The 26,984-nt window shown below is 44.1% G+C and overlaps 1 protein-coding gene across 1 annotated transcript in view; it reads left to right on the top strand.

Moving 5' to 3' along the window:
- The window catches only part of PLB1 (phospholipase B1), a 138,815-nt gene that overhangs the window by 16,286 nt on the left and 95,545 nt on the right, over positions 1-26,984 (top strand). Inside the window, 6 exon segments of the mRNA XM_033125525.1 lie at positions 2,888-3,094; positions 18,547-18,608; positions 19,984-20,056; positions 21,228-21,286; positions 25,699-25,739; positions 26,332-26,375. Coding sequence (XP_032981416.1) covers positions 3,040-3,094; positions 18,547-18,608; positions 19,984-20,056; positions 21,228-21,286; positions 25,699-25,739; positions 26,332-26,375 — 334 coding nt within the window. The 5' untranslated portion in view covers positions 2,888-3,039.

The following is a 26,984-nucleotide window of genomic DNA, read 5'->3' as shown; positions in this document are numbered from 1 at the left end:
GCAGGAAGAGAAAGGCTCAGCATCTCCCTCATGAAGCCCACTGGGAACTTATGGCTACTTCCATGCAGGAGCAAGCGATACAAGGCCATCATGGTGAGGGCCAGTAGGTACTTCAGGAAGGACGAAGCTTGGGGCAGGCACTTCTCTGGTCATTACTGATATCAATGCACGTTGTCTGAGCTAGGCAGTACTGTGGTTCCACTCCTCCCAGAGTTCTGGTGTGTACTTCCTCTCTCAGCGGTACATCTTCTATAAAATAGTCACCAGTGGGTACTAGTCCTAGGTGATGGGCTACTGATACACACTTATACCGCATTGGCAGAGGTCACCCAGGAGCCAGGGACTAAGTTTATCTTGTTGAAAGAAGAGGACAATTTCACTTACTGTCTGCTCACAACCATTACAAAATTTGATTTGTACTTTCTTGCCCAGACCCAGAACCAAGCACAGGCGTTGTTTCTAGCTCCAGCACTAGGGAATTCAGTGTTAGCTGCATCTTATAACCAGAGGGAAAAACAAACCTGTTTCCTTTTTCTCAAAGTCTAGGGGTTTCTTTGTGGATCTGCTCTCCTATTCTCTGAGGTAGTGGTTTTCAATTTTTATTTTTATTTTTTGCTTTGACCTATATTAAGAAATACATATTATATCACCACATGCAGCTGAAACAAATTTCCCAAAACATTACTTGCCCTTACCAAATGCAATGCCCTCGGATATTTTATATTCTGTTTAATTTTGTTTTAATGGGTTGATCATTCACCAAATTAAATTTATGGCATAATAATGGGTTGTAACCCCCAGTGTGAAGAATAAATCTTCCACGGCCTGCTCTGCTTTAATCCACATGGTTGGTCTAGCACCCCCTTGTGGATGCCTGGGTAACAGCAAACACAGCTTTTTCAGTCATCAAGATGCCTGCTGAGCAAGGTGTGCACTGCCGTCCTTAAAAGATTTGAATTCATGGGACTGTGCCTTTCCCAAAAGGAACATCTGCTGATTGTGGTTCAAAACTGAAATTAAGCATCTTCCCTCCTCTAGAATATGTCCTCTTAGGAGATTTTAGTAGCAAAAACCAGAGAACAAAAATGCATAAACCAGTGATGGAGCTGTCTCTGGCTTTTGATGAGTGTTTTCTGCATTGTTTTCATGGCTGCTAATAGATCAAACAGATAACAGGTGTTAATTAAGCTAACATATGTAAAGAGTCTACCACACGCCTGATCAGAGTGTCCAAGGAACGTTATTCCCCTACTGCCTCACAGTTCATGCAAATTCCCTTTGACAGGACTCAAAGATTTCTCATATCTAAGAGGAAATTCAGTCATATATCAAATGCCTCACAAAGGCTCAAAATGTTTTTAAGTCATTTCTCAATTTTTCTAAAAGTAAACGAGGTTACGTTGGTATGTGTGCCGGCCCCGTTGGGCTGTGGTGGTCATGCAGAAAAGCAGGAAGAGACAGCAGTGAACACATGGCTTGCAGACGCAGGCTATTCCTGCCCATTTCCCATCATGCTTACCACCCCCACCTCCCACTGGCCTAAGCATGAGCGGGGACCTATGGTCTGACCTATGAACACTGATTCAGTCCAAGTAGGTTCAGGGATGCTCCTCAAAGCTGCTAGCGGCATAGAGCTGGGTGGACTCCTGACATTTTTAGTAGGACAGCAGCTTTGGGCCTTTTATTGTGCGTGTGGGCAGTTTAGTGAAGATACCTTGGTATCAGAAGCTTAGGAGTTCCTCTGCCCAAATGGCCTCTGCAGACCTGGCCATGGGGATATTTTCTTCTTCCTTCTCTGTGTGTGCCACTCTGTCAGCCGCTGGGACCAGCCCACAGACTCCTGCTGTGACCTGAGACCTCTGTGCTGCCCTGAAAGTGAGCCTTTTTCCTGGCTAAATCCGTGGTCACCCACAAGCCACATTTTCCTGAGCAGATAAAAAAGGAAGACAACATTTTAATAATCAGGGAGCTAGGAACAAAGAGTTGCCCACTTAGTCTTTACTTTCTAATCCAGATAGCCAAGCTATAACTGTGATTTTAAACATATGAGAAACGTGTCAGCCGATGGAGAGCTGAGGTTGGGTAACAGAAACCTGCTGCAGACTCCTAGCTAGATCTCAGAAGGCAGGCTCCCAGCCTTGCTGCCATAAGGGTGGCCCAATGCAAGGATGATTTAAATATATTTCTTCATGTTAACCACAGGCAATTATTCCTTGATATTTGTGTGAAAAAATTTTAATTTCACCCTCAAGGGTATTTTGTCATCCAGCTCTGCCTGTCCAGTTTAGACCCGGCCCAACATTCCAACTGTGTTTGCCCAAAAGGAAACTGCTGATTCTGTGGAATGAGTTGCATGACTCACCTCTGGCTTGTCTCTCTCAGACAATAGATGTGTGGTATGCACTTCAGTCCAACACTTCCAGCCACCCATGCTTTGGGGGTGGGTGAGAGGGGGCCAGAAGTAAACCTCTCTCCATCATGGAGACCAGGGTACACAGTGGCCCTCCAGAGACAAGGTGGGAACACATTCACACTAAGAAATCTCACGTTCGGAAGAGGCTTCAGGGTTTACAGTTGTTACAACGCACTTTCACTCCTTTCATGGCTTTTATTTCCATAGCTTACAGCTAAGAAGCTGAGGCCATGTTAACGGATGTCCCCGAGTTCTCACAGCTTTGGCCCTGGTGGGATTCCAGCCCCATGCTCCTCTCAGCAGACCAGCCCCCAACACTGGCAATTTCTAGGCACCCACATTCCGGGGGTGGGGGTCGGATGATGGGAGCTGTGTCCCTGATCTTAAATGCCTTTGTCTAGAACATGCTACCCATCTTTGACCCATCTACCTTGAGAAATCTTCTGCCTAAATGTTAATATTTATCATTTACAGCTGGCCACTTCCCCCTTTCAAAGGTGAACACAGTAAAATTTATGGCAGGCACACTATCAGACAACAGAGGAGCATAAAAGGAAGAAGAGTGACAGCCCGTCCATCTGCGGACACGGTTCATCTGAGGCCCACGACACCTGGAGGATTCTGGCATGGGGCTGCAGCCGCACGTTTTCCTCCTGGGGCTGCTGCTGCTTCTGGGACAAGGTAAGTCTACCCTGACTCAGCCCTGCTGCTGTCCCATGTTGCTAAGGCATGGGGTATGGGAGCAGAATGTGTCCTGTTCATGAGCACAAAATGCACATGTCAGACCCAATAGGCTGGAGTGCTGAGGTTAAATGCCTAAGGCTGTGGGATGAGAAAGGTCTCGTATAGGTGAGAAGGGATGGGCAGCAGCTCCATGATGGGGAAAGAAGCCAGGGGTGGAGCGAGTCACAAAGACCTGGATTCTGGTTTTCTGTGCTGTGTGGTCTTGGGCAAGCGCTATATCCCTGGAGGTTGATTTTTGTCATTCTTCACATGGAAATACTACTACTACAGACCATTTGATTGTTACTGTTTATGGGCTTAGTGTTGTTTTTACTGAAAGGACAGAGGAAGGTGGATTTTAGGATAATAAATTCTAGGATTGCCCACATTCATTCGTGCTATTGACCCTGATGGAAAAGAGTGGGTTACCTGCCAGGACTTTGGGGTTCTCCTGACAATAGTAATTAGGAGAAGATTGTGCCTTTGCCACAATCGCTCTCTGTCCCCCTTCACCTGACCCTGGCTCTTTTCTCCTCCCTTTGTTTAGAAAGGCAGAATCTTTTACGCTCAGAAGGACCATAAAGATGATTTTATTTAGCCTCTCCCCCAAATGAAAGAACTGGGAAAGCAGAGTGAGAAAGCAGTTGCCCTAAAGCATCCAGAGGGAAAGGAAGAGGTTATGGGACAGAGACCTAGGCCTGGCTGTCATCCCTGCACCAGTCCTGCTGCTGACCAGGGACAAGTCAATGGCCCTCTCTGAGTCTAGGGAGCGTGTTGTGTGCAAGGTGGGGGGCTGCAAGTTGGGAGGATTGGGGTGGGGGTGCAAGATGGGGAGAACTGAGATAATGCTACTGTATTCACTGCACAGAGTGATTGCATTTTCCTGATTGCTAATGAGACCGAGGAGCTTTACACAAAAAATGTTTGTTGACCATTTGAATTCCTCTTTTGTGAAGTTCCTGTTCAAGTGTGTTTCCCATCTTTCTATGGGTTTGTCCTTTTTCCATTGATTTTTAGGAGTTTTTCCTACATGCCTCGCACTTGCTCTTCGTTGGTTATAAATAGGGCAGATATCATCTACTCTGAGGCTTGTTTTTCCACTCTCTTTATGGAGACTTTAGATGAGCATAACTCTTAATTTGGGGGTGGGGGGAGGGAATGAAGATGAAGACCATTCAAATGAGAACACATGGGGGCCGTTTATTCAGAGGTTGCTATAGCAAGCGGATCGGCCACTATCACTTGTACTGGGCAGACATTCCAAGGCAGGCAAGCGAGTGGGAAAGCTTGAGAGTGAAAAGTGGAAGGTTTCAGGTGCGCCCTGGTTGGAGGTTGTTGCCATGGGGAAGCTGGAGGCCGGCTAACTAGAAACCAGGCCTCTCGAGCGATTCGTTTCGGGAACATATCTGGCTCTCTCTGGTTGGTCCTAAGTGGGAAGCTGCAGTCATGGACCGAGGCTGAGTGCTGCACAGGCGGTGGCTGGGCTTCCTAGACTGGCTGCCGCAGATGTGTGGGTGGGTCAGAGTTCTGTGGTCACCTACTGTCGGGCAGTCGTCTGGGTGTATAGTCAGTCTCTCTATTTCTAAACTTTTTAATCTTTTTCTTTATGGTTTGTGCTCTTTGTGTCTTATTTAAGAACTCCTTTCCTGCCTTGCGGTCATGAAGCTATCATCCTATATTTCCTTCTAAAAACTATACATTTGTTTTTCTCATTTGAGGTTTTAATACATCGAGGATTGACTTTCATGACTCGTGTAAGAGAGGAAGCCAATTATATATAATTATTTTCGTGCAGATACATAGTTATCTCAGCACAACTACTGAATAATTGTTTCTTCATTGCTCTGAGGAGCCACCTCTGTTTATATATAAAGGATTTATATGTTCTTGCATCTGTTTCAGACTGTTTTACTTTATTAATCCATTTGTCTATCCCTGTGCTAATAGCACATTGTCTTAATTCAATAGCTTTATAGCTTTTATGATTTGGGAAAAGAAGTCTATTTTTCTTCTCTGTTAGGACTGACTTGGCTTTGAACTTCCATATAAATTTTACTACCAGTTTGTCAAGTTCTACCAAAAAAAAAAAGCTGTTTGAATTTTGATAGAAATTGAATTCTATGAACTAAGTTGGGGAAAATAGACATGGTTACAATACTGAGCCTTTCAAACCATGAGTATGTACTGAGATCTTTAATGCATCTCAAAGTTTTATCAGTTTCTTTGTTGAGGTCTTGCATATGTTTTACTCAAGTTATTCTTAGGTATGTGATATTTTTGCATGATAAATGGTTTAAAAATTTTTATTTTGAAAATGTTGATATATAGAAATAAAATTGATTTTTATATATTGATTTTGAACCCAATTAAACTTACACATTTTAATGTTATCTGTATATTCTTTTGGATGTTTTACATACATAAGCCTGCCAATCATGACAGTTTTGTTTCTTTTCAATCTGTGTGATCTGTGTATCTTTTCTTTCTTTGACCTTGCTGTGCTGGCTGTGCTTCCATGACAATTTTTCACAGAAGTGATGGTTGGAGGTATTCTTATTCCCAAGTGCAAAAGAAAAGTGTTTAATGTTTTATCATAAAGTATGGTGTTTTGCTACCAGCTTTTCTGTAAATATTCTTTATGAAACGAAGAAAGTTCTATTGTATTCCTAATTTGCTAAGAGGTTTTTTTTTTTTTAAAAAAAGTCATGAGTTGATGTTGAATTATATCTGATACTTTTTCTGCACTAATTAAAATGACTGTATGACTTACTTCTGCAATTGTCTAATGTGGTGAATTAAATTAGTTGATTTTTTATTTTGTCTATTTTTTCAGTCTTTGCTCATTAGATTTACCAAAGACCACACATTGCATTTAATTGTCCTGCCACTTGAATCTCTTTTAATCTAGAACAATGCTTTACCTTTTTTGTTTGTTTATTCCTTTCTTTTGTGTCATTGAAAAATGTAAGCTGGCTTTTGTCCCTTGCACTTCAATTTGGATTCGTCCAAATTGTCTCTTTATTGATAGAATCGGAGTAAAGTCTGGGTAGAAGTACAATATCGATAATGTTGCATCCTAAGTGAGTCTTGTTAGGGATGCACCTGATGTTGGTAAATACCCTAATTGATGATGTTAAATTTGGTAATTTGAGTAAGGTGGTGTCTGCCAGATTTCTGCTTTGTGATGGTAGCTTCCCCCATGTGATTTGTGTTATCTGTGGGGAAATACTGTGATACCGTGTGACTGTTCTTGTACCCAAGGTTTTAGCATCCGCTGATGATTCTTGCCTGAGTTGATTACCATGTTGAGTGTAAAATGGTCATTTTAAAATGTCTCATTCCTTCTAATATTATTAGTTGGCATTCCTTCATAAAAAAAGAGATTCTTGCCCCACTCTTTTTATGTTTTATCTTTTAAATATAAAATGGACCTATGGATTCTTTTATTAATCAGTGTGTTATAATCCAGTCCTGTCATTATTCTTTTTGATGCTCAAGTCATTATAGATTTGGCCAGTGAGAAACCTTTCAAGCTGACTTCTGTGTCCCCATCAATTTTTTAGCACTTTTTAACTTTATGGAATAAGCTATTCAGGCTAATCTTGTATTTTTCCTTTCGTGGCCATGAAGTTTAGCTGTTTCTTCATGGTTCCAATTGATAGGGAATTTTACTTAGAAACCAAGATCTGAGCCCTAGGGGCGTTCATTGCTGCTGGAGTGTCATTATATCTGAGACTTCTGAGTAGACAGAGCTAAGAAATATAGTTTTCTTTTTTAAAAAATTAATTTACACATATATCTCTAATTTTAATTAGAATTAGGCTTTTATCTTTTTCCATTCCGTATTTGTATTTTCCTTCTCCCACAGTGCAAACCAGGGTTACAAAAACATTGATAATTTTATTCATTTGCTGAATCCTATGACATATACACCATACTATTGGAATTACTGCAACAGTAACACCACCACTAACAAATGAAGTTCAAAATTTCTTTGCCGTTCCTTTGTCCTTAGAATATATCTCACCCAGGGTGTATAATCAAAATACTTTGTTCAAAATCACTTGGATTAATTCTTTTTCTTTTTTTCTCTTTGTGTGGTTATGTTATTTATTTGACATATAGTTAAGTTTGTCTCTGTATTCAGTTATGGGGTTACTGCCATTCTTGTTGATTTTACTTTATTTTTGAATATATAAAATATTCACATGGTTCAGCAGTCAAAAGATATACTCCTGGTGTAAAGTTCTCTAGAACGGCCAAGCCCCACACTAAGCAATGTACATATATTACAGCTTCCCTTTAAGAGGAATGTACTATTATGCCCATTTTACAGATGAGAAAACTGAGACTCAGAAATTAATTAACTAATCCAAGCTCATCCAGCTAATAAGTATAGGAGCCAGAAGTTAGTCCTGAATCCAGATCCAGGGACTTCACCACCACCCTGCATTATAATTGAGCCCAAAGGTTGAAAAAAATCACAATTAAAGCTTTGTATTTAAGCTTTAAAATGGTCCCAACAAACAACACATATGAAAGCAGATTCCTGCTCTGAAAGTTTGGGTTTATAAAACTAAAAACACCATTATCTCAAAATTGTAATTGGCAAAAGCAAGTTGGCAAGAGATCACTGTATCTCATAAAATACAACTTTCACCTGAATTTCATTTTCCTGGAATGGGTCAGGAGTTCTCCAGGAGATTGTCATACTTGTGAATGAAAACTCGTTGCCTTGGTAATGCACTGATGCCAGGCCTGTCACTGCAAAGCCAAAGGTGGGAGCTGGGCGAAGTCATTGTGTGAGGAAAAGAATATCTCTTTTATTATTAGAGCAAGTAAAGCTAGTCAGTCAACATTCACTTTACAGAGGCCTAGAGTGCTTCCTAGAGGTTGCCAGCCCAACCTTCTAGAAATACTATCTTTCCAAATAAGAGTAGAAAGCAACCTTGGAGAACTTTTGGTGCCCCGAGTCCTTTCAGTTATTGAGAGAGGGAACGGGACTTGGTTCGAGTCACATATCTAGTTGGTGGCACCCCCATCCCCACTCCAACTCACATACAGTTGTCTCCCAATTCCTGTGCTGCGTAGGAAGCCCAGGAATGGGATTGTCTCGGGGGGCTCCAGAGACCTGCATTCCTGAAGCCATCTGTACCTTGTAGATTTTTAGGACTTTATTGTCAATCATCATTTTCATCGAGTGCATTTTTGCTACTGTCAGTTAACTGAGGATCCTTGTAAGAACCGAAATTAGGCTGAGCCTGGCTGGGAGATGATAAACCAAATGTAAGAAACCCTCTGGGGAAAGAGAACGAATATGCATAAAATCACTGCAGAAGAATAAAGTACCAAAATATAGGTGCAAGTAGCTGTACTAAAAGCAACAGGATTCAGAGCACTGAGACATGAATGTGGGCTGGAGGAGTTCCACGTGGGAAGTGAAACTCGATTGAGTGCTGAAGGATGAGCGGGATTACGATAAACACAGAGGAACAGGGAGGACGTCCAAGTGTGGGGAGCAGTACAGCCAGAGGCAACGCGGGGGCTTGCCATGATGATGAGGGGCAGGGTGCAGAACTGAACTGGAGCGGGGTTGGTGTTGAGGGAGGTGAGGAGTTAGATGAAGAGGGATTTTGAAATCCCAAGACGAGGAGAACAATAGAGATGACCATAGTGTCTTTTGGCTGAAAGAGACTTCTAGTGATTTAATCCAAATCTTTTATTTTACATTTACCCAATCTGAACCCTACCGAGGTTAAGTGAGAGGCCCAAGGTCATGCAGCCAGCCTAAAATTTGAATTTGCTGTAGTGGGAAGGGAGAGCTATTAAAGGTTCGTCAGCAGGGGAGTAGTCTAATGCAAGTGGGATTTTGGGCAAGATGAGCCTGCTAGCTGCTGGCACGAGTCAAAAGAAGCAATACACTGGTGAATCAGCGTGCCTGGCTCCTAGAAAGAGGCCCAGCCTGGAGTTTCCTGGGCTCTGGGAAGTCCATGTGCTTCTCGTCTTCCTTAGGCAACCATTTCCTCTTGCGTTCCTGCATCTCACTGAAAAGCAGTGGTCCTCAAGCCACGCTCCCTTCTTCATACCAGAAACTCACACTTGTCTCTGGGAGGAGACCTTCCTGATGGGGGACACCATGTGGCCCCCACACAGTTCCCTGAGAGTCTCTTCCTGTTGAAACTCACTAATCATTGCTACTGTCCCCTCCAGCTTTGAGGGTCCATGGTCCCTTTTAAAGTTCTGGCTCGTGGTGGCATGGCAACGTGGGGGATCTCAGTACGGGAGGAGTCAGGGCTCCGGCTGGCCACTGCCGAGGCATTACTTGTTTACATTTACCACAGAACCCAGGACCCTTTTCTTCAGGTTGTTCCTTCCTGACTCTGGGTCTGCCTCAATTGTCCCCATGAAGCGATTGAGGAAAATACAATCTAAAAGCGAAGCGTTCTATGTCTGAGGTTATAAAGTGAGTCAACAGCAAAACCTCAAGTCCCCTTGGAATGTGTTCTCTCCTGGTAGGACTGCCCCCTGGAGCCTCCTTCCCTCTCTGAGGGCACAGGGGTAGGTGATGGATGTTGGCTGGACCTCAGGAGATGAAGACAGGAGGGTGTGCTGGTCTCTGCCTGGAACGGAATCTGTAATGGATGGTGGTGGTGTCTCCCCGTGGTTGTCGGCCCAGGACATGGAGTATTTAGGAAATGGCGGTTAGAGGTGTTCCACGTCCTCTCTAATGTTTTTTGTGATCTTCTCAGACTAGAGGTTGTGTCTACTCCAAGGCTGTGTCAGTGTGAATGCTTTATCGTTCTTTGGCATCCTGGTGATAAATCTAGATTGTTGGGGAAGGGCAGCTGAAATTACTGGTCTGGTAGATATGGCAACAGAATACATTTCCGTATGCTGGGAACTTGGGTTATAGAACAACACACATAATCATGAGCCTTTTTATAGGCTCTTTTCAAAAGACTTTGGTCCCAAGGAAAGCATACCAGAGAAGATTAAGGAGAATTGAGCTTCCCCACGTGACCTTTTTAATAACTTGTTGAGCAGTCTTTGACAAGTTTGCTCACCTCCCTGGATCTTAGTTTCCAGAGGTGTTAAATGAGATGATTTCAAAAATCTGCCCACCTTGGCCATTCCGGAATTCTAAGACAATCATTCAGAGGTCAGTCTAGCTACCCCAGAAAGGTTCTCTGTCCTCAGTGTCACCTTCCACGGACTGTGGCATGTGACTCCTCAAGTACCACGCTGATGGAGGGACGTTAACTTCCTGTGTTCCTCAGAGCACCAGGCATTCGTGTGTTGGAGCAGCAGCCAGGTGTGACTCCTTGTTTCTGACTCAGCAACCACAGATAGTCACGTGCCACGCCTGCTCACAGGTCGCCAGCCGTGTACCACAGGCCCTGGGTGTGAATGGCAATGACATGTCGCATGGGCAACAGATAAAACCCAGACCTGCTTACAGTTCCAAATGGGGACATACCCTGGCATCCTGGGACCCTCCTCTTCCCAGCTCACCGGTACAGCTCACTGCCTAGTGGATGGCCGTGCTGGCGGGTGGTCTGCCCCTGCCCTTGGTCTGTGCTTCTGGTGGAAGTCAGCTAACCTTTTTGAGCTCATAAGAGTGCCAACAGGGTCCTAAATCCTGCCTCTACCTACTCGTTAGGGTTGCTATGAGGACAGTATGCACTTTTCAAAGAGTCCAAGAATTTCATGTACACTGAAGAGTGGCCTTACTTCCACCCGTGTGGGCCTTGACAGTCTGCCTCACTGCCTGGGGCAAGCGCCTTCCTCTCATCTGGGAGACAATTCACCCCTCACATGTGTATAGCCCTCTCCTTCTCACACAGCACTTTCCTCTTCTGTGATCCTCAGCACAATCCCAAAAAGTAAGCAGGGAAGCCAGTCTTACCCCATTTTAGAGACGAGGAAGTCAAGGTTCAAAGAGAGTAATGCTTGATCAAGGTCACAAAATGGCTACCTTTCCTCAAGGCAGGGACGGGGGTGGACAGTTGTGCTCCAGACATGGTATAAGGAGACAAACAGAAAGGAAATCTATAAATTCTGAGAGCGTGGTTTCACTCTATCTACCCCGGGCCAGCTGTTGGGCTAACACACTTTGGGTTTCTTTGAAGAGTTGGGGCTCTCAAACTCAGAAGTACATGTACATCATTCAAAGGACTTTTAAAAACTGTGGGTGTCCCGCACACCCAGGCCCCAACCCCAGGCCAGTGAAATCTGCATTTCTGTGTTGGGGGCCTACGCAGCAGGAGCTAGGTTGAGAATCACTGCTTCAGAAGGCACGTCCCTAAGGGAGACCTGTATGTGACTTTCCTGAGCCAAGGCCTGCTGCTCCAGAGTCTCTTTGTCAGTTCCAGAGCCCTAGTGGTAATAGCTGTGTCCCACATGGATGACTGATCTCAGTGAAGCCTGTTTCTCAGAGTGTGCACAGATGTCTTTCTCTTTCATTTCCGTCAGGGTGGAAAAGTACATGTTTTTTTCCTTTACTGGCTTTACGAGGTGGGAGTTTTTCAGGGAGTTCTAAGCCTTTCAGAGATCCATGATCTTGAGGTTAAAACAACCTTCCAAAAGGGAAAAAATTCCCTTGGGATTCAATGGTTGGGATTCAGTCATGTCACAGGTGTTTTGACAATTTCTTTCACAATGCCTCAGGGCGCTGCAGGAATCGGCAAGAAATTTTCTGACCATTTACCTGGTGGGAAGCAGAGAACTGGCGTGAGGGCTCAAGTCACTCCCAGGATTCAGTAAGAACAGGACTAAGAGGTCCTAAGTTTCCATGTGGGTCTTAGGTCTGGACATTCAACGTTTAGATTCCAAGTACAGCCTCTCTGTGACACGCCAGGACAGTTCTTATAGGTGATTCAGACTAAGTTAAAAACTGTAGCTATATGAAGAAATTCCAGAATATGAAGGCTGGAAGGGCCTGGAAAATAGAGTATGCTAAGCATCTCTCTAATACTGAAATTCTAATAATCCTAAGTACCAATTACTGCACCTTTACCACGTGTCAGATACTGTGCTTTGTGTTCACATGAATTTAATCCTTACAGCAACTCCACGAGGCAGGTAGCATCAACCTCATCTTCTAGGTTAGGAAATGGACGCATGGAAAGAGTGACCAGACTGAGGGTGTCCAGGCTCTTCACATCTGCCTGGCGTGTGTGCCACATGGCTGCCACGATCTCCAGCCTCTGCTTGCACCAGTGCCCTGGGTGGCCCATTCTTGTTCAGGTAGCTCTGGCTTTTCTACCAAGGGACAACCTGTGCCCACTGGTCCAGTCCTGGTTTGGGAGTCTCGTGGAACAAAGCCAGCCCTTTTGGCATCCAGCCCTTTAGATGCTGAAGGACGTTCTCGTACACCGTGCCCTGCCCCCAGCTTCTCTTTCCTGGTTTTCCCAAGTGTGTTTAAATATGATATCTGACTATTTGTTTCAATGTGTCCTACCTGTTCTATGACCTTTTCTCCTCCTTTCTTTCAATTTTTTTTTTTTTTTTGGTTTCTGTTCCACCACCAACATTAGCTTGTTGATGAAATATTTTCTCTTATTTGGGCATTTAAGATTACAACGTGCATCCTCGATTAAAGTCTAATGTAAGTGAGTACACTTCCCAGATAAAGGGGAAACCTTATAACAGTGTAACTCCATTAACTCCATCCAAATCTGGCCATAAAGCAATATGTTAGATCTATTTTAAACTCTACACTACATTATTTTTGTTGTTTGTATTGGGGTTGGCAAACTTTTTCTGTAAAGGGCCAAATGGTAAACATTTTAGGTTTTGTGGATCATTTTCGGTCTCTGTCACATACTCTTTTTTATTTTATTTTTTTCATAACTTTTTAAATATGTAAAAGCCATTCTTATTTAGAGAGCCATACAAAAACAGGCTGTGGGCTGAGCTGGCCTACGGGTCATAGTTTTCTGGTTACTCTTTTAAACAGTCAATACTACTTTGGGTTTGCCTACATATTTAGTCTTTCTTTTCTTCCTTCTGACATTACCATGCTTCCCTCTGGGGCCGTTTTCCTCTTAGGATTAGGGGTGTGTCCTTCCACTGTCTTCTGGCCCCTACTGTGTCTGATGACAAGATGGCCATTAATCATAATGTTGGGCTCACGTATGTGAAAAGTTGTTTTTCTTCTGCTGTTTTTGAGAATTTTTTTCCCCTTGGCTTTAGGACTACACCTAGACACATCAGTTGTTATAGCTGAGGTGTCTTCGTGAAATTCCGTGTCGTTCCTACCTAAAGTCTTTTTCAGCTTCTTTTACCTGTGGCTTAATGTTTTTCCTCAAATGTGGGAAGTTTTCAGCCATTATCTCTTTAAATATTTTTCTACTTCTTTCTCTCTCTCTGCTTCTCCTGGGACTCAGTACCTGTATGTTTGTATGCTTGACAATAGTCACAGATTCCTGAGGCTCTGCTTATTTTTCTTCAATCTTGTTTATCCTCTGCATTTTTCAGACATGTACTTTCTATTGATCTATCTTTACGTTTACAGATTCTTTTTTCTGCCATCTCAGGTCTGTTGCTGAGTCCATCTAGTAAGTCCTTCAGTTATTGTATTTTTCTACATTGGGATTTCCATATAAATATAATATTTATTATAAATATATATAAAAGAACATATTTATATCTTCTATTTATTGAGTCTTTAGTCTTCATGGTTTTCTACAGTTCTTTGAACATAGTTTCTTTTATTCTTTGAGTGTGTGTGTGTGTGTGTGTGTGTGTGTGTGTGTGTGTAAAAGCTGCTTTGAAGACTTTGCCGGCAAAATCCAACATCTGAACCCATGCAGTTTCCATTCACTGCTTTTTTTCATGAGACTCACTTTTCAGTTTCAAGTCTAGTAACTTTTGGTTGAAAACTGGATGTATTTGATAAAATTAGCAATCCTGGATTCTGTTTTATTTTTATGAAGGTTGGTCTATTTTGAGTAACTTGCCTGGACTTAAACTGTGGAATCTGTTTCCTTCATAATGTGTAGCCACTGATGTCTTTGCTCAGTCTTTTTATTCCTTGTGTTTATTTTTTTAACCTGACATCCTAGGGGGTCATGCCTGGGTTTGCATGGTTTAGTGATCAACAAATGATTTGGACAGAGGCTGTGCTCAAACACCTAGAGTTTGTAAGGCTGTGTTTATTGGTGTGTGTAGGGGTTGGAAAATAAACACAAAGTTGCAGCCAATTCTCCACTTTCTCTCCACTTTAATTTTACATGAGGCTCTTGCAGGTCTTTTCAGTACATAGGTAGATTTCCAGTGAGCTGGGGATATGTGAAGAGCATACCTGAGTTGCCCCATTAAATATCTGATTGGTTCACTTCTATCGCAAACTGGGAACAAAATATCAGGCTAACAAAGCTGAAGATATTACTCATTTGTTCCCACATTAGTTTACCACTTTTCACTGTCTAATTGTCTGGTCTCTCTCTCTCTCTCTCTCTCTCTCTCTCTCTCTCTCTCTCTTTCTCTCTCTCTCTCTCTCTCTCTCTCTCTCTCTCTCTTTTTCTCATTGTCTCCTGTTGTTTTTTTTTTTAATTGAAAGACAGGCATTATATATGAGAAATTAGAAAGATAATTTCATGTCCTGAATGATGCTATCTGCTTCCATAAAGGCTTTATTTTTTGCTTTTGGCAGGTGCTCAGGTAGGGGCAAATCACCTCAATCTAATCAGGAATCAGACTGATTGAAAGCTGGGCTTCAGTCTTTTTGGAGGCTGGTCTATTTCAAGTTTATCCCGACTCCAAGGGTCTGCTTCTTTGAAATCCCAACTGAAGGGCTGGTGTATGTGGCCCCTCCCCCTTGATGGGCACTGAACAATATTTTCCCCACCTCCATGGAAGTGCCTGAAGCTCTGCACAGCATATTAGCCTCCTACCTGCTGATATCTGATGCCCGTGATTTGGCAAATACTTCAAGGGTAAAAACAGCATTAAATGTTGGGGTTACTCTTTTCACTTCTCTGCTCTCTGGCTCTTGATCCCTCAATTCTTGCTGTCTTTATAACTCTCAACAGATGTGTTCTCGTTCTCTCTCTCTCTTTCTCTCTCTCTCTCTCTCACACACACACACACACACACGGAATGCAGAAATGCATAATAGAATGTCTGCAGAAAGAGAAAATAAGGCCCAGAAGATTCTGTAACAGTTGCAAGAAAAGATGTCAGGATCCATTGATTGTCTCCGAAACCAGCCTCCTTTGAGCCCCTTTAAAACCTTTGAGAACTAGAGTCGGTAGATAGGAGCTCTCAACTCAGCCACACCTCTTCCACTTTTGCTGCTATAAAATTATACTAATCATGACATCTATCTCCCTAGGTTGTTTTGATGATAAAGCAACAGCACCTTTCATCAAAGTTAACATATTTCAATACATACTTTATGCAGGCACTGGGCTAGATCTCTTGTTTATATTATTATTCGATTTAAAATTTTAGACTTCTGAGTATATTTGCTGTCATAAAAATCTTTTTTTTTTTCCCCCAAAACTACTATATATGCCAGGGCACCAAAGGCTTCCTTTGAAGGGCAATTTTTTATTTCTCAGACTTGGAGCCTGGAGGACGAGAGGTGCTGAATGGGACATTTCTCAAAAAACCAGGGTAGAGTTGGTTTCTAGCAGCAGTATTCCTCCATCTGTGAAGGTCCTGGCAAAGCCAGGAGTTTTGGCAGCAGCAACCAGCCTGGTAATCTAGAGGTAGATCCCAGCTCCCACCTGGGATCCCCGGGGCGCAGGGCTACTGCTGATCGGAGATGCCATTCTCCCCTTTCACCTTGAGGACTACTTTTCTGTTGCAGTCTAGATCCAGCATTGGTTGGCAAATAATGGCCCAGGGGCCAAATCCAGCCTGCTGCCTGTTTTTGTATGACATGTGAGCTAAGAATGGGTTTTACAGTTTTAGATTCATTTTTTTATTTTACATATGGATATCTAGTTGTTCCAGCACCATTTGTTGAACAGACCATCTTTTTTATTATTATTATTATTGTCTTGCCTTTGTTCTTTTATCAAAAATCAGTTCAGTCTATTTATGTGGGTTTTCTGGGCTCTCCATTTTGTTCCATGGATCTATTTGTCTATTCCTTTGCCAATACCACACTGTCTTGATTACTGTAGCTTCATAGTAAGTCTTGAAGTTTGGCAGTGTTGGGCCTCTGACTTTGTTCTTCTCCTTCGAACTTCTGTTGGCTATTCTGGATCTTTTTGCCTTTCCATATAAACTTTAAAGCTAGTTTGGTGATATCCACAAAGGTTTTTTACCTTTTTTAATAGTTGGGAAAAATAAAAAGAAGGTTATTTCACAACATGTGAAAATTATATGAAATTCTAATTTTGGTCCCCATAAAGTTAATTTGTTTACATGTTGTCTAGGCTGCTTTCACACTACAACAGCAGAGCTGAGTAGTTGCGAAAAAAACCGTATGGTCTGCAACACGTATCGACTGTCTGGCCCTTTGCAGAAAAAGTTTGCTGATCCCTGGTCTCGATCTTAAGCTGTAACGTAGCCTGTTCATTACGAGCCCAGCTCATCCTTCCTCACCATTTGCTAACTGTATCCCCTTTAAAATGCCACTTAACCTTGCTGTGCCCTTATCTGTAAGGTGGGGATAATAGCATTTATCTCAGAGAGTTGTTAGGATTCAATGAATTATGTAATATAAGTACTTAGAATAGCGCTTGGTGCATAGAAGCTGCATGTAAGTGTTGGCTACCATATAGATTTCTTATCCTGGCTTAACAAGAATACTACCAACATAGTCTCAGATCTCTGCCCTGCTAATTCATCTATCCCACTACTCCCAGAGTGATTGATCGTCTTAAAATATGCCGTAATACTTGTCTCTCCAAAGCCCGGTCACGGCTCCCTGTTGCTCACGGAGTAGCCTGGCATGCAGCTCCGCAGCCCAGCGGCTGTCTTCTGTCTCTGTAGCCTTGTCTGCAATCCCCTCCCCTCCCCCGCCCTCCAGTTCCAAGCTCTGGGCTCCAGCCTTTTCCTGCGCTCTGTGCACACCTCTGCACCTTCCCTTCGTGCGGCTCTTTCTGCTCAGAAAGCTTTCTTCTGGGAATTTCAAAAGGGTCACTGAGATCTGGGGGCAGGTTCCGGCCATTATTCCTATATCTCCAAAGTGGAAATTAGGGTCTGATCTCACAGTGGGTTTGAACTGGAAACATACGCTTGCTCCTCATGAAACCCCAGGTACATTCTTTTCCCTGTGTGAAAAAGTAAAGCTGCAGAAGAAGGCTGGGGTAGAAAAGAAATCAAGCCTACTCCCCCATGTCAGGATTCCCTGCGGCGTTGCCTAATGTTGTGTGGGGGTTCTGGTGTGGTGTGCCCTTATAAGGAGAGTGCATCTGGGGCAGAGAACTGGGTGGGGAGAAGGCAGAGGATGCAAGGGACGCAGATGAGTGATTACATATCAGGATCATAAATGTATCATGAAGCTGTTGACATAAACATCAAGATTATAAAACATGAAAAATGATAGTCACTGTACAGGAGCTTGCAGAATACAAAATTGCATCCATATTGATTACAACTGGGTGTAAAGTGTACCTGATGGTGGGTACGAGCATGTGAACAAATGAAATCACTTTTGGTTGTAGGGGTGGTGGTACCGTGGGTGATGTTTTTTGGTTTCCTTATTTAGAGTGCTGTTAACGATACTGTACTATTATTTGTATATTTGAAAGGTTAAATGTTTTATGGGAAAAAAACACTGAGCTGTACAATTAAAACGAGTCTATTTTATTGTATGTAAATTATGTTTTTAAAAAGTAAAAGAAAATGTTTTAAAAGACTGGCCCAGAGTAAGCTGGGATGAGGAGGGTGTGTTTGCAGTCTCCCTGCCTCTCTGTTCTCCCCCTTCACTTACCTTCAGCAAGACCCCCGGAGACAGCCCCTGTCCGGCCATTATGTACAGTCACGGCTGCTGGGGAGTCTAGGATTAGTTCTTCTCCTAAGCATGCATCACCCTTCAAACTATTCTAGAATGTCCTTTGCCCTCCCTGCTTTGCTCCCCAAAGGACAGCAGCTATTTGTTCAACACTACCTTCCTCAAGAGTCCTGCCCTTCACTAAGGAGCAAAGAAAGGAATCTGTGATGATGTGCCTGTGCATGGTCTCAGGTTATTGCAAACTGTGTCACCTTCTAAATACCACTTTTGCTTTTTAACTTGGGGATTCTGCCTTAATAGGCTGCATTAATGGAAGCACAGTGTTCCAAACAATGGAGGTGATAATTGGAGGAATGGAATCTTGACTTTCCTAACATAAGGGACGTTACTAAGCTGGGCGTACAGGTGGGGTTGGCAGGAAGGCTGTGAAATGTACAAGTCTGGGTGGGAGTTAATTCCAGCTAAATAACCTGAACTGGTTTTGCTTTTTTTCAAGGGACTACCCAGGCCAATTCCTCTCCTGGAGAGAACACATTGGAAAAACAGCTATGGACAGAGGTAAGAACTTTGTCCTCAGGGGAGACACTGGAGAAGGGTTCCTTTTAGTGAGTAAATCCAAGTCATGATACAAGTTGCCGGGTCCCCTCCTGAGGCCTTGAGAGAATGGGCTGGACTGACTAGCACAGCAGAGATGGCACAACTGTGTCTCCTGGAATTTGGGGCTCATCATTCCTGTAGACTGAATGGGTGGTGCCCAGAATGCCCAGAAAGTTATAAATGGGCATGTTATCTCTATGAACCTTGAAGCAGATGCTATGGGTTATCTGAAGGAATCTGGGTGAGGTCTTCCCAGAGTATCCACAAGATAAAAAGAGTTGAGAGTAAATGCTTTATCTCTTACTGCAATCAGTAATTCAAGAGACATTAACTTGTGTATTCTTGTGATAGTGAGATGTGGTCAAGGAGCTCATTTATTGCCTGCTGTCTCCTGTTGGAGTATAAGTCCTCACTTAAGGTCATCAGTAGGTTCTGTGGTGAAACGACCTGGAATGAAACGAGTTTCACTATAGGCTAATTGATACAGGAGAGTTAAGTTCTACAGCATTTCACCAATGTTATAATGAAACGACATTGAATGAAATGACATTATTTGAGAACCTTCTGTATTTCCTCTTCCACTGTCAGTTCGGGGAGAAAACACGTGGTCTCCCTACCCAAAGCCTTCCAAGTGGTTCACAGAAGCAGAGGCTGCTGTGGATTCCCACAATCCTCTGAGGAGGCCCGAGTGGTCTCGAGGACCCAACCTCCTCTGCTCTCCGTGGCCCCTCTGGGCTCAGGACACGCCAGTCGGGTGGAGACAGAAGAGTCCCAGTTTCAAGTTTACCCAATTTCCAGCAGCATACATATACCTGCTTTTGTGTAAATAATCAAATTAAAAGTAGATAATACAAATATAATAAGCATCAGTGGGTTTTTTGAATCTCTTAACTAGGTATATTGGGTCTCTTTTTAATGATTTCTTTTTCTTTATTGTGGTAAAATGTACATAATAAATTTACCATTTTAATCATTTTTGAATGTATAATTCAATGGTATTACATTCACGGGTGTGCAACCACCATTACTGTCCATCTCCAGAAACTTGTCATCATCCCAGGAGTTGGTTTTTATTCTCCTTTTTCATCCTCCCTCCTTCTCTATCTCATTGTTTGGAGGCATCCTTACCTGCCACCTGCTAGAAGCATTGCCAAAAGACACGTCGCCTTTTACTGGGTGAACTGGGTATGGAGTTAGAAGAACGTGACTATGGACAATTGTGGCTTCTGGATTTTGAGCCTAGATAGAACAAGTACATAGTCATGTCTACACCAAATTTTCAGGACCTGCAATATTTCCACACAAGGCAGTTGATGTTTCTGATGTTTGGTTTCAGTTTCCAGCCCTGAAGAATTTTCCATTCCTATGCAACCCAAAGAAGTCAGGATCCAACATGCCTTCTGAGTCAGGTACGTGACCTCCAAGCCAGGACCTGGCATCTTCTCTCTGGTGTGGCCAGTAGAGGCTCCAACCCGACTTCTCTTGTACCTTTTGGCCATTCACGACCTCCCTCTTCCTCATCCTCAGTCCCTCACACCTCCTCCTTCCCCCCTCATTTATTTCTATGGAGGGACAGTGACACAGCACTCAGAGATAAAACCAACATGGCCCCACAGTGGCTTGCCTAGTGAGGGCGGCCCCCAGGAGCGCTTATCTCCAGGTGGGAGGACAGTGTCTTGGGAGCTATGGGTTGGAGCCTAGTCACTGGTAGGTCTTCCCTGATTCTGTGAGCAGGCAGGGTGGCTACTCTAGACATTCTTTTTCCTATAACGGCCTAGGTTTTCTAACACCTGAAAGCAGCTCTTGAGCTGGTCATCTCCTCTGGCTTTATCCTATTAAGTGGCCACATTATAGACTGTTCAGTGGCTTTATTTGTGTTTGCATTGCACTGGCTTACCAGTGTTTCCAGTTAAGCGTGCTATTCTTATTCTTTTGTGTAAGGAGTATAGGTAGAAATCAATTCTCTTCTTAGGATGTGGCTTCTTCAGGAGCCCGGAACATGACCAGGGAGTCTGTCAGTGGTTTCTAGAGAGATGTAATTCTAAAAATGCTGGTGGCCGAAGTGGGTCACGGAGGCTTCCTGGTGCATCATTTGCATATAGCTTGCATCTGATGTTTATGGGTGTTCACAGGCTTTGAGTGATGTTCTCAAGCCAGTGTGATCCTTTGTGTAACCAGGTGGTTTCTATTTTAATTTGTTGCCCTCTTACTTATTAATGGTGGCCCAGAAATGCAGAGCCATGGGATGAAGGGAAGCGAGAGGCAGAAATAATGGAGGGAAGGCCAGGTGAGAGGAGAAAATGAGGACCATGAGTGACCTTCCATGGAGGGTCACTGTTTGGAGATCCTAAGTCCAGTTAACAATACGGCCTCCAGAGAGGAGTAAGCCTCCTTGGAGCAGGTTCCTAGGGCTCCCAGCAACTGCTGGTCTTTCGCTCTCCAATCCCATGGCCAACAGACTCAACCTTCACAGCTGGCCTCTGACTGGGGGACATGGGTCTGTCCCTCCCATTGGGTGTCCTTGTCCCACATTGTAGAAATGTAGACCTGACCTTCTTGCCTGTGTTCTTGCCTTCACAGTCCACTCTCTGAGACCTTCTGACATTAAATTTGTGGGAGCCATTGGCAATGTTGAAACTGTGAGTATTTCAAGGTAGTGGAGGTGGGAGGCGGGGCTTGGGACTGATGAGCCTCTGAATGAGGTCCTGGTAACCAGGCAGAATGTCTCATGTGGGGGAGGGAAAAAAAACAGCCTCTGAGTTGGAGAAATCCTCAGAATTAGGGGGTTCTGAGTTTGTTTTTCTTTTCTTCTCTAATCAAATGAATGCCTCCATTTATGTTAGGTGATGAAACTTTTGGAATTTTTCATTAATAAATTAAACCCACTGATAAGTCAAAGATCACAGAGAATTTTTAAAGTAATCTCTTAAACTTTCTATTTATGAGATAAAGGAAAAAATGTCCATATCTGCTTGGTAAATTTTTTTAAAAAAATCCATCTTTGCTAATACAGTTTAAGTGGTATATTTAACATGGTCAGGTAAAGGAGAAAGAAAGCAATAAGAAGAGAAAGATGGAGCGAGAGGGATGAACAGAAGACAAGCATCTGGAGAGAAGAGGGCTGGAAGGCAGAGGGAATGCTAATGTGATTCCCCCAGTCAGCCCTGGCTTCCCACAATCCCCGCTGCCCTGGTCTTAGTAAAGGCCCACAGTCCTGCTGCCCCTCCCCCCCAAGTCCCAGTGACCCTCAGCTGGACAGACCACTTATCCGGTGTTCTCGCTCTGCCCCAGAGCTCTGCTGGACCTTCCACATCTGAACCAGGACATCCCCTCCCCTCCAGTGTCTTCCTCCCACCTCCGCCTGCCAGTCTCCTTCCCGATGTCCCTCCCCTGTCTCTGCTTAGGGCTGTGCTCCCTGCAGCCTCAGCTCCTTCCCCTGGGCCCAGCCTCCCACGGCGCTGCAGGCCCCAGCCTACTACCCCATGTGCAGTGCCAGCTGTGTGTAAAGTATGAGACTCCACATTAGAAAACTGACCATGGGCCCAGTGACATCAGGCAGGCAGAGCTACCCATCCTCGTTTAATTCTCTCTGTGGCCGTGGTGTTAAAGCCATACGAGTGACTAAGTGTAGATGGGGATGGAGGTTTACTGCTGGGAGAGATAGAAAACGGGAGAAGGGAATAAATGAGAAAAGAGGTTTCATGTCACGGATAGCACATTGCCTTGGCTGAGGTCGTGTGTCCCTGCATGCTGATGGGTACATTCCAGAGCCCAGAATGTGTGACACTCGCAGGAGGACTCGTATTCTTCCACTTTGGGCAGGGAAATTCACTGCAGGGAAACCTGCACCCCCAAGTCAGGTTTCTAAAGTTAAACCAATCAGTGGCTTCCGCTCTTTGATCCCAGCTCTGGAAGAGCTTCTTATTTATGAATTATTCAGAACCCACAGCTCCCGCCTGTCACTCAAGTCATCCTTTCTCCTTATGTGAGCCCGAGGCCCATGGCGCTGGAATACAGCTCCAGTCCATGACGGTTTCCCAGCCCAGAATCATTATCATTACACTGATGGACACCTCAACCTGCAGGATACAGCCTGAAAACCCAACTCCTAGAAGGCTGCCTTCCTCTGTCTGCCCCAGAGCCGCTATCATGAACCGGCGTATAAAACATCAGGCCAGGGAAAAATAATGGAAGACAGTGAATTTAAAAAGGAAAAAGTTCATAATGCTGATGCTTTTCCCGGAGCCTTCTGTAACCAAGGCACAATCACTTACCTGTGACTATAACTAGTACTTGTTTGATTGCTCTGGACTCCCTTTTCCTCATAGATTTTTAAAGAACAGATTTGTAAATGTTCATAAAAATTATTTGCAAACTAACATTTACGATACATGTTCGATAAAAGAAAAAATCAAACAAAACACATCTATATAGTACAAAAAACTGAAGACCCCGTTTACACCTTCTATTCCCCTGCTTCAACACACACACACACACACACACACACACACACACACACACATGCACGCGTGCGAAGTCTGACAATTAAGTTTGCGAAGTTATCCTAGGAAAAGTGCTACGTACCTCATTGCTGAATATCTCTATGGTCACCTTTGAAGTACTCCCCTTGGGAAGCTATGCACTGACGCCCATGCCTAGTCCACCCTTCAAAGCAATTTTGGAACTCTTTTTCTGGAATGGACATTAGAGCTGTCATTGTATTACCCTTGGTGTCCTGAATGTCATCAAAATGTCTTCCTTTCAATATTTCCTTTATCTTTGGGTAAAGAAAGAAGTCATTGGGGGCCAGATCAGGTGAGTAGGGAGGGTGTTCCAATACAGTTATTTGTTTACTGGCTAAAAACTCCCTCACAGACAGTGCCCTGTGAGCTGGTGCATTGTTGTGATGCCAGAGCTTCAGGACCATTTTTGGACACACGTTTCTAATGCCAAGATTTTCAGTTAAGATTTTCCTAACTGTTTATCGATGTCTACTTCGTCTGCTGTGCTTCTCACACTCAGCCGACAATTTTGACACACAATGCGATGAAGTTTTGCAATGTCTTTGTGAGTTCTGCTCGTTACTGGCCACACTGACCTCGCTTCATCAATGACGTGTTTTCTCCTCTCAGAAAAACATTTAATCCATTTGTACACAGCCGTTTTCTTCATGGCATTATCACCATACACTTGGACTAACATGTCCCTGATTTCGCTTCCACTCTTGCCAAGTTTAACAAGAAATTTAATGTTTGTTCGTTGCTATAATTCAAGCTCAGACAGTCTCGTGACAGCACACAAAAACATGCAACAACAATAATGAACAACACTCAGCAAGACACCGCCACACGTCGACACAAACACAGCTGTGAGACACTGATACACCAAGGTTATGAAAACCTACCGAGTGGTTTGTACGGTGCTGCTAGTGTAAGCGCACAGTGGCCAGTTCACGAACCTAATTGTCAGACTGCATGGTTGCGTGCGTGTGTGCGTGCGTGCATGTGTGTGTGTGTGTGTGTGTGTGTGTTTTAGGAAGGGAGGAAGCGGGAGGGATGGAGGGTGAGGGAGGAAGAGAGAGGCTATGTGTGTGTCTGTGTGTGTAACCCAAGTATGGTCATACTGTTGTATACTATCTGTGACTTGGTTTTTTGTTTAACTGTCCTAGACATTGTTCTGTGCCAGGGAGGTTACAATCGACTGTATCAAATTCCTTGAAGGCAAGACCTGTGTCTGATTTCACTTTGTGTCTCCAGTGCCATAATCCCTGCCACAGGGCAGGCATTCAGCCCATAAAGGGTGGCGAGGAAATGGCTGACAGCAGGCAAAATGGAGACAGAGGAGTTTGCGGGTCTGCCCAGCTTTTCCTTTCTCACTGAGCTCCTCCCCGCACTTTGAGCCTTGTTTCTCTCGTTCTCCTCCGTCCTTCCCCTCTTCACCCCTCCGCCCCATCAAGCTTGTTCTGAGGAAGGCCTGTGTATCAGATGCCCTTTGGTTGGCCTGCTTCCCTCACGACTTCACCTGTCTGGCATCTTTATGATCCCTGACTGGTATTTTAGTGTGATTTTTATTTCACTTGCTACCTTTTCCTGGACACTTTGCCTTTCACCCTCCTTCTTACTGAGGGGTAAAGGACTCTATCCCCAGTGAGAGATATGTCACGGTCAGCCTGCCCTCCCAAGAGGGCTCCTGAGGCATGACCCAGTTTTATAGATTGGCTGTCATTTCAGCTGGGTGGTTAAGGATAGACAGACTCTTTAAAGAGAAGCAGCAGCAGGTTGGGAAAGGCAGTGTGGGTACAGCTGTCACCTGTCATCACCATACCTGAAGACACTGTCTTCTAGGAATTTAAATCTATGAAAATAATACTACTGACAACAAGCTAATGTGTACTGAGCATTTTCTATGTACAGGGTAGGGTTCCACACATCCCCAGGACCTTGCAAAGGACATGATTTTCAGGTGGGTTACCATGATCTCACCTCCAGCCCTGCAACCAGGGCACCTCTCCAACAGGGAGGGTCCTGTGTCAGCTACCATTTTATCAAGAGGAAAATCAGAAATGTATTTTGTTTATTCAAAAACTATTTATTGAACAAATATTTACTGAGTACTTATGATATGTCAGGCTTTATTCCAGGCCCACGGAATATAGTCAAGAGCCAAACAGAAATTCCTGCCCTCATGGCACTTACATTCTAGTCAGGGGAAGACAGACAATAAACAAAATAAATTTAGATTATGGACGGTCACAAAGAAACCATCTCTTTTGCTTCTACATAGAATGTTAATTGGGGTTTTATGATGTACTTAAATCTAAGCTCGCCTGCCCCTGTGTTCTGTTCTGAGGGAAACATTCACACCTTCTATTGCTCTGAGTTCTGGCCGACATGCTGCAGAGGAAGCATGAGGTTCCCTGGCAGATTTGACCTTTCTCTGGATCCGTGGGTTCCCTTTTATCAGTGGGCGGGGCTGTTTGATAGACAGCTCAGGTCTCATAGGCTCTGCCACCTTCCCTAGCTGCGTTATTGACACCTCTTTTCTTTTCCAGTTTCCAGACTCAGGGACAGCCAAAGTGGAGAAGCACCAATGGTAACTATCTTGGAATCACAGAGCAGTAGAGTTGAGAGGAGCCTCGGTGATGACGTGCTCACACCTCCGTGATTCAAGGATGGGGAAACCTGAGGGCCAGGGAGGCAAGGCCTTGTTCCAGGCTCTCTTAAGAGCATGTGGCAGAGCAGGGAGAGAACCCAGCCTCTTGCCTTCCTGTCCAACATTCCCTGTGCCTGTGAATCCCCCTGGCTCCCCTGGGTGAATAAGGGGAAAAGCAGGAAAGGCCGAATGCAGGATTCTTGCTTCTCACCACCAGGCTCCTTGCTCTGCTCAGGGTCAGCACGCAGGGTGTACCAGGATCAGTCTCATTCTACACAGGGATCTGCAGCCCCTTCCAGCTTTGGGCCAGACTGAAGACATGGGGAGAAGGATCCAGATGGAGATGTACACCCTGTTTGGGCAAATCCATTGCTTTCTGAGCTGTGTCTCTGACTCCAGCAAAGATAACCCCAGAACCGGAGACAGGCTGAGCTGAAGCTTGTCATGAAACAGGCCACAGCAGCCCAGGGGGAAGGGTTGTTGGCAGGAGACAAATGCAGTCTGACGCTTACATGTTTGCTTCTACTTGCAGGAATGGAGAAAGGTCACAGCAGACATGCATGGGAATGGTGGCAGGTGAGTTCTGTGTATTCGTGGCCAGATTCCAGATTGTCCCCATCCCTCCCAACATGACAGCATTTCAGTTAATGAAGAGAATGTACTCTATTGGCCACTTCATCATGGAGCATGAGGAGAAAGGAGGAGGCATTCTGAGATGACAGATTGGAAACCTGGGCATGAAAACTCACACACCCTGAAAGGAGAGGGTGTGAGAAACATGTTTGAGGGTCTCTGAGCAAAGAGAAGCTAGGAGGCATTGGGTTAGGTTAGAGGCCATGGGATGGGGGTCGGGGGTAGCTGGGCCAGAGTCCGGAGGCTCCTTCTCCCCCGGGACCCCAGGACCAGACTTGTAGCACTTCATCCAGGAAAACTGCCCTCTATTCATTGCTTACCCCCAACCATGGAGAAGAACCCCAGTCTAATTTTCAGCCTATTTCATTTTGTAATAACTCCTTCGTTTTTAAAATAAATATTTCAGTTGGTTTCAGAAAAATGAAATGGAGAAAATGAAAATCAACTATATCTCATTATCTAGAGATAATCCTTGTTAACATTTATGGCCTTTTTACGTATGAATGTGCTTATGAATATGCTCTCTGTAGCCTGTTTTATTTTGGATTTTTT

This window comes from Rhinolophus ferrumequinum, chromosome 13 (genome assembly GCF_004115265.2).
Source record: "Rhinolophus ferrumequinum isolate MPI-CBG mRhiFer1 chromosome 13, mRhiFer1_v1.p, whole genome shotgun sequence".
Lineage (NCBI taxonomy): Eukaryota > Metazoa > Chordata > Mammalia > Chiroptera > Rhinolophidae > Rhinolophus > Rhinolophus ferrumequinum.
Note: the sequence above shows the minus strand (reverse complement) of the source record. Positions and strands in the feature narration are given on the sequence as shown.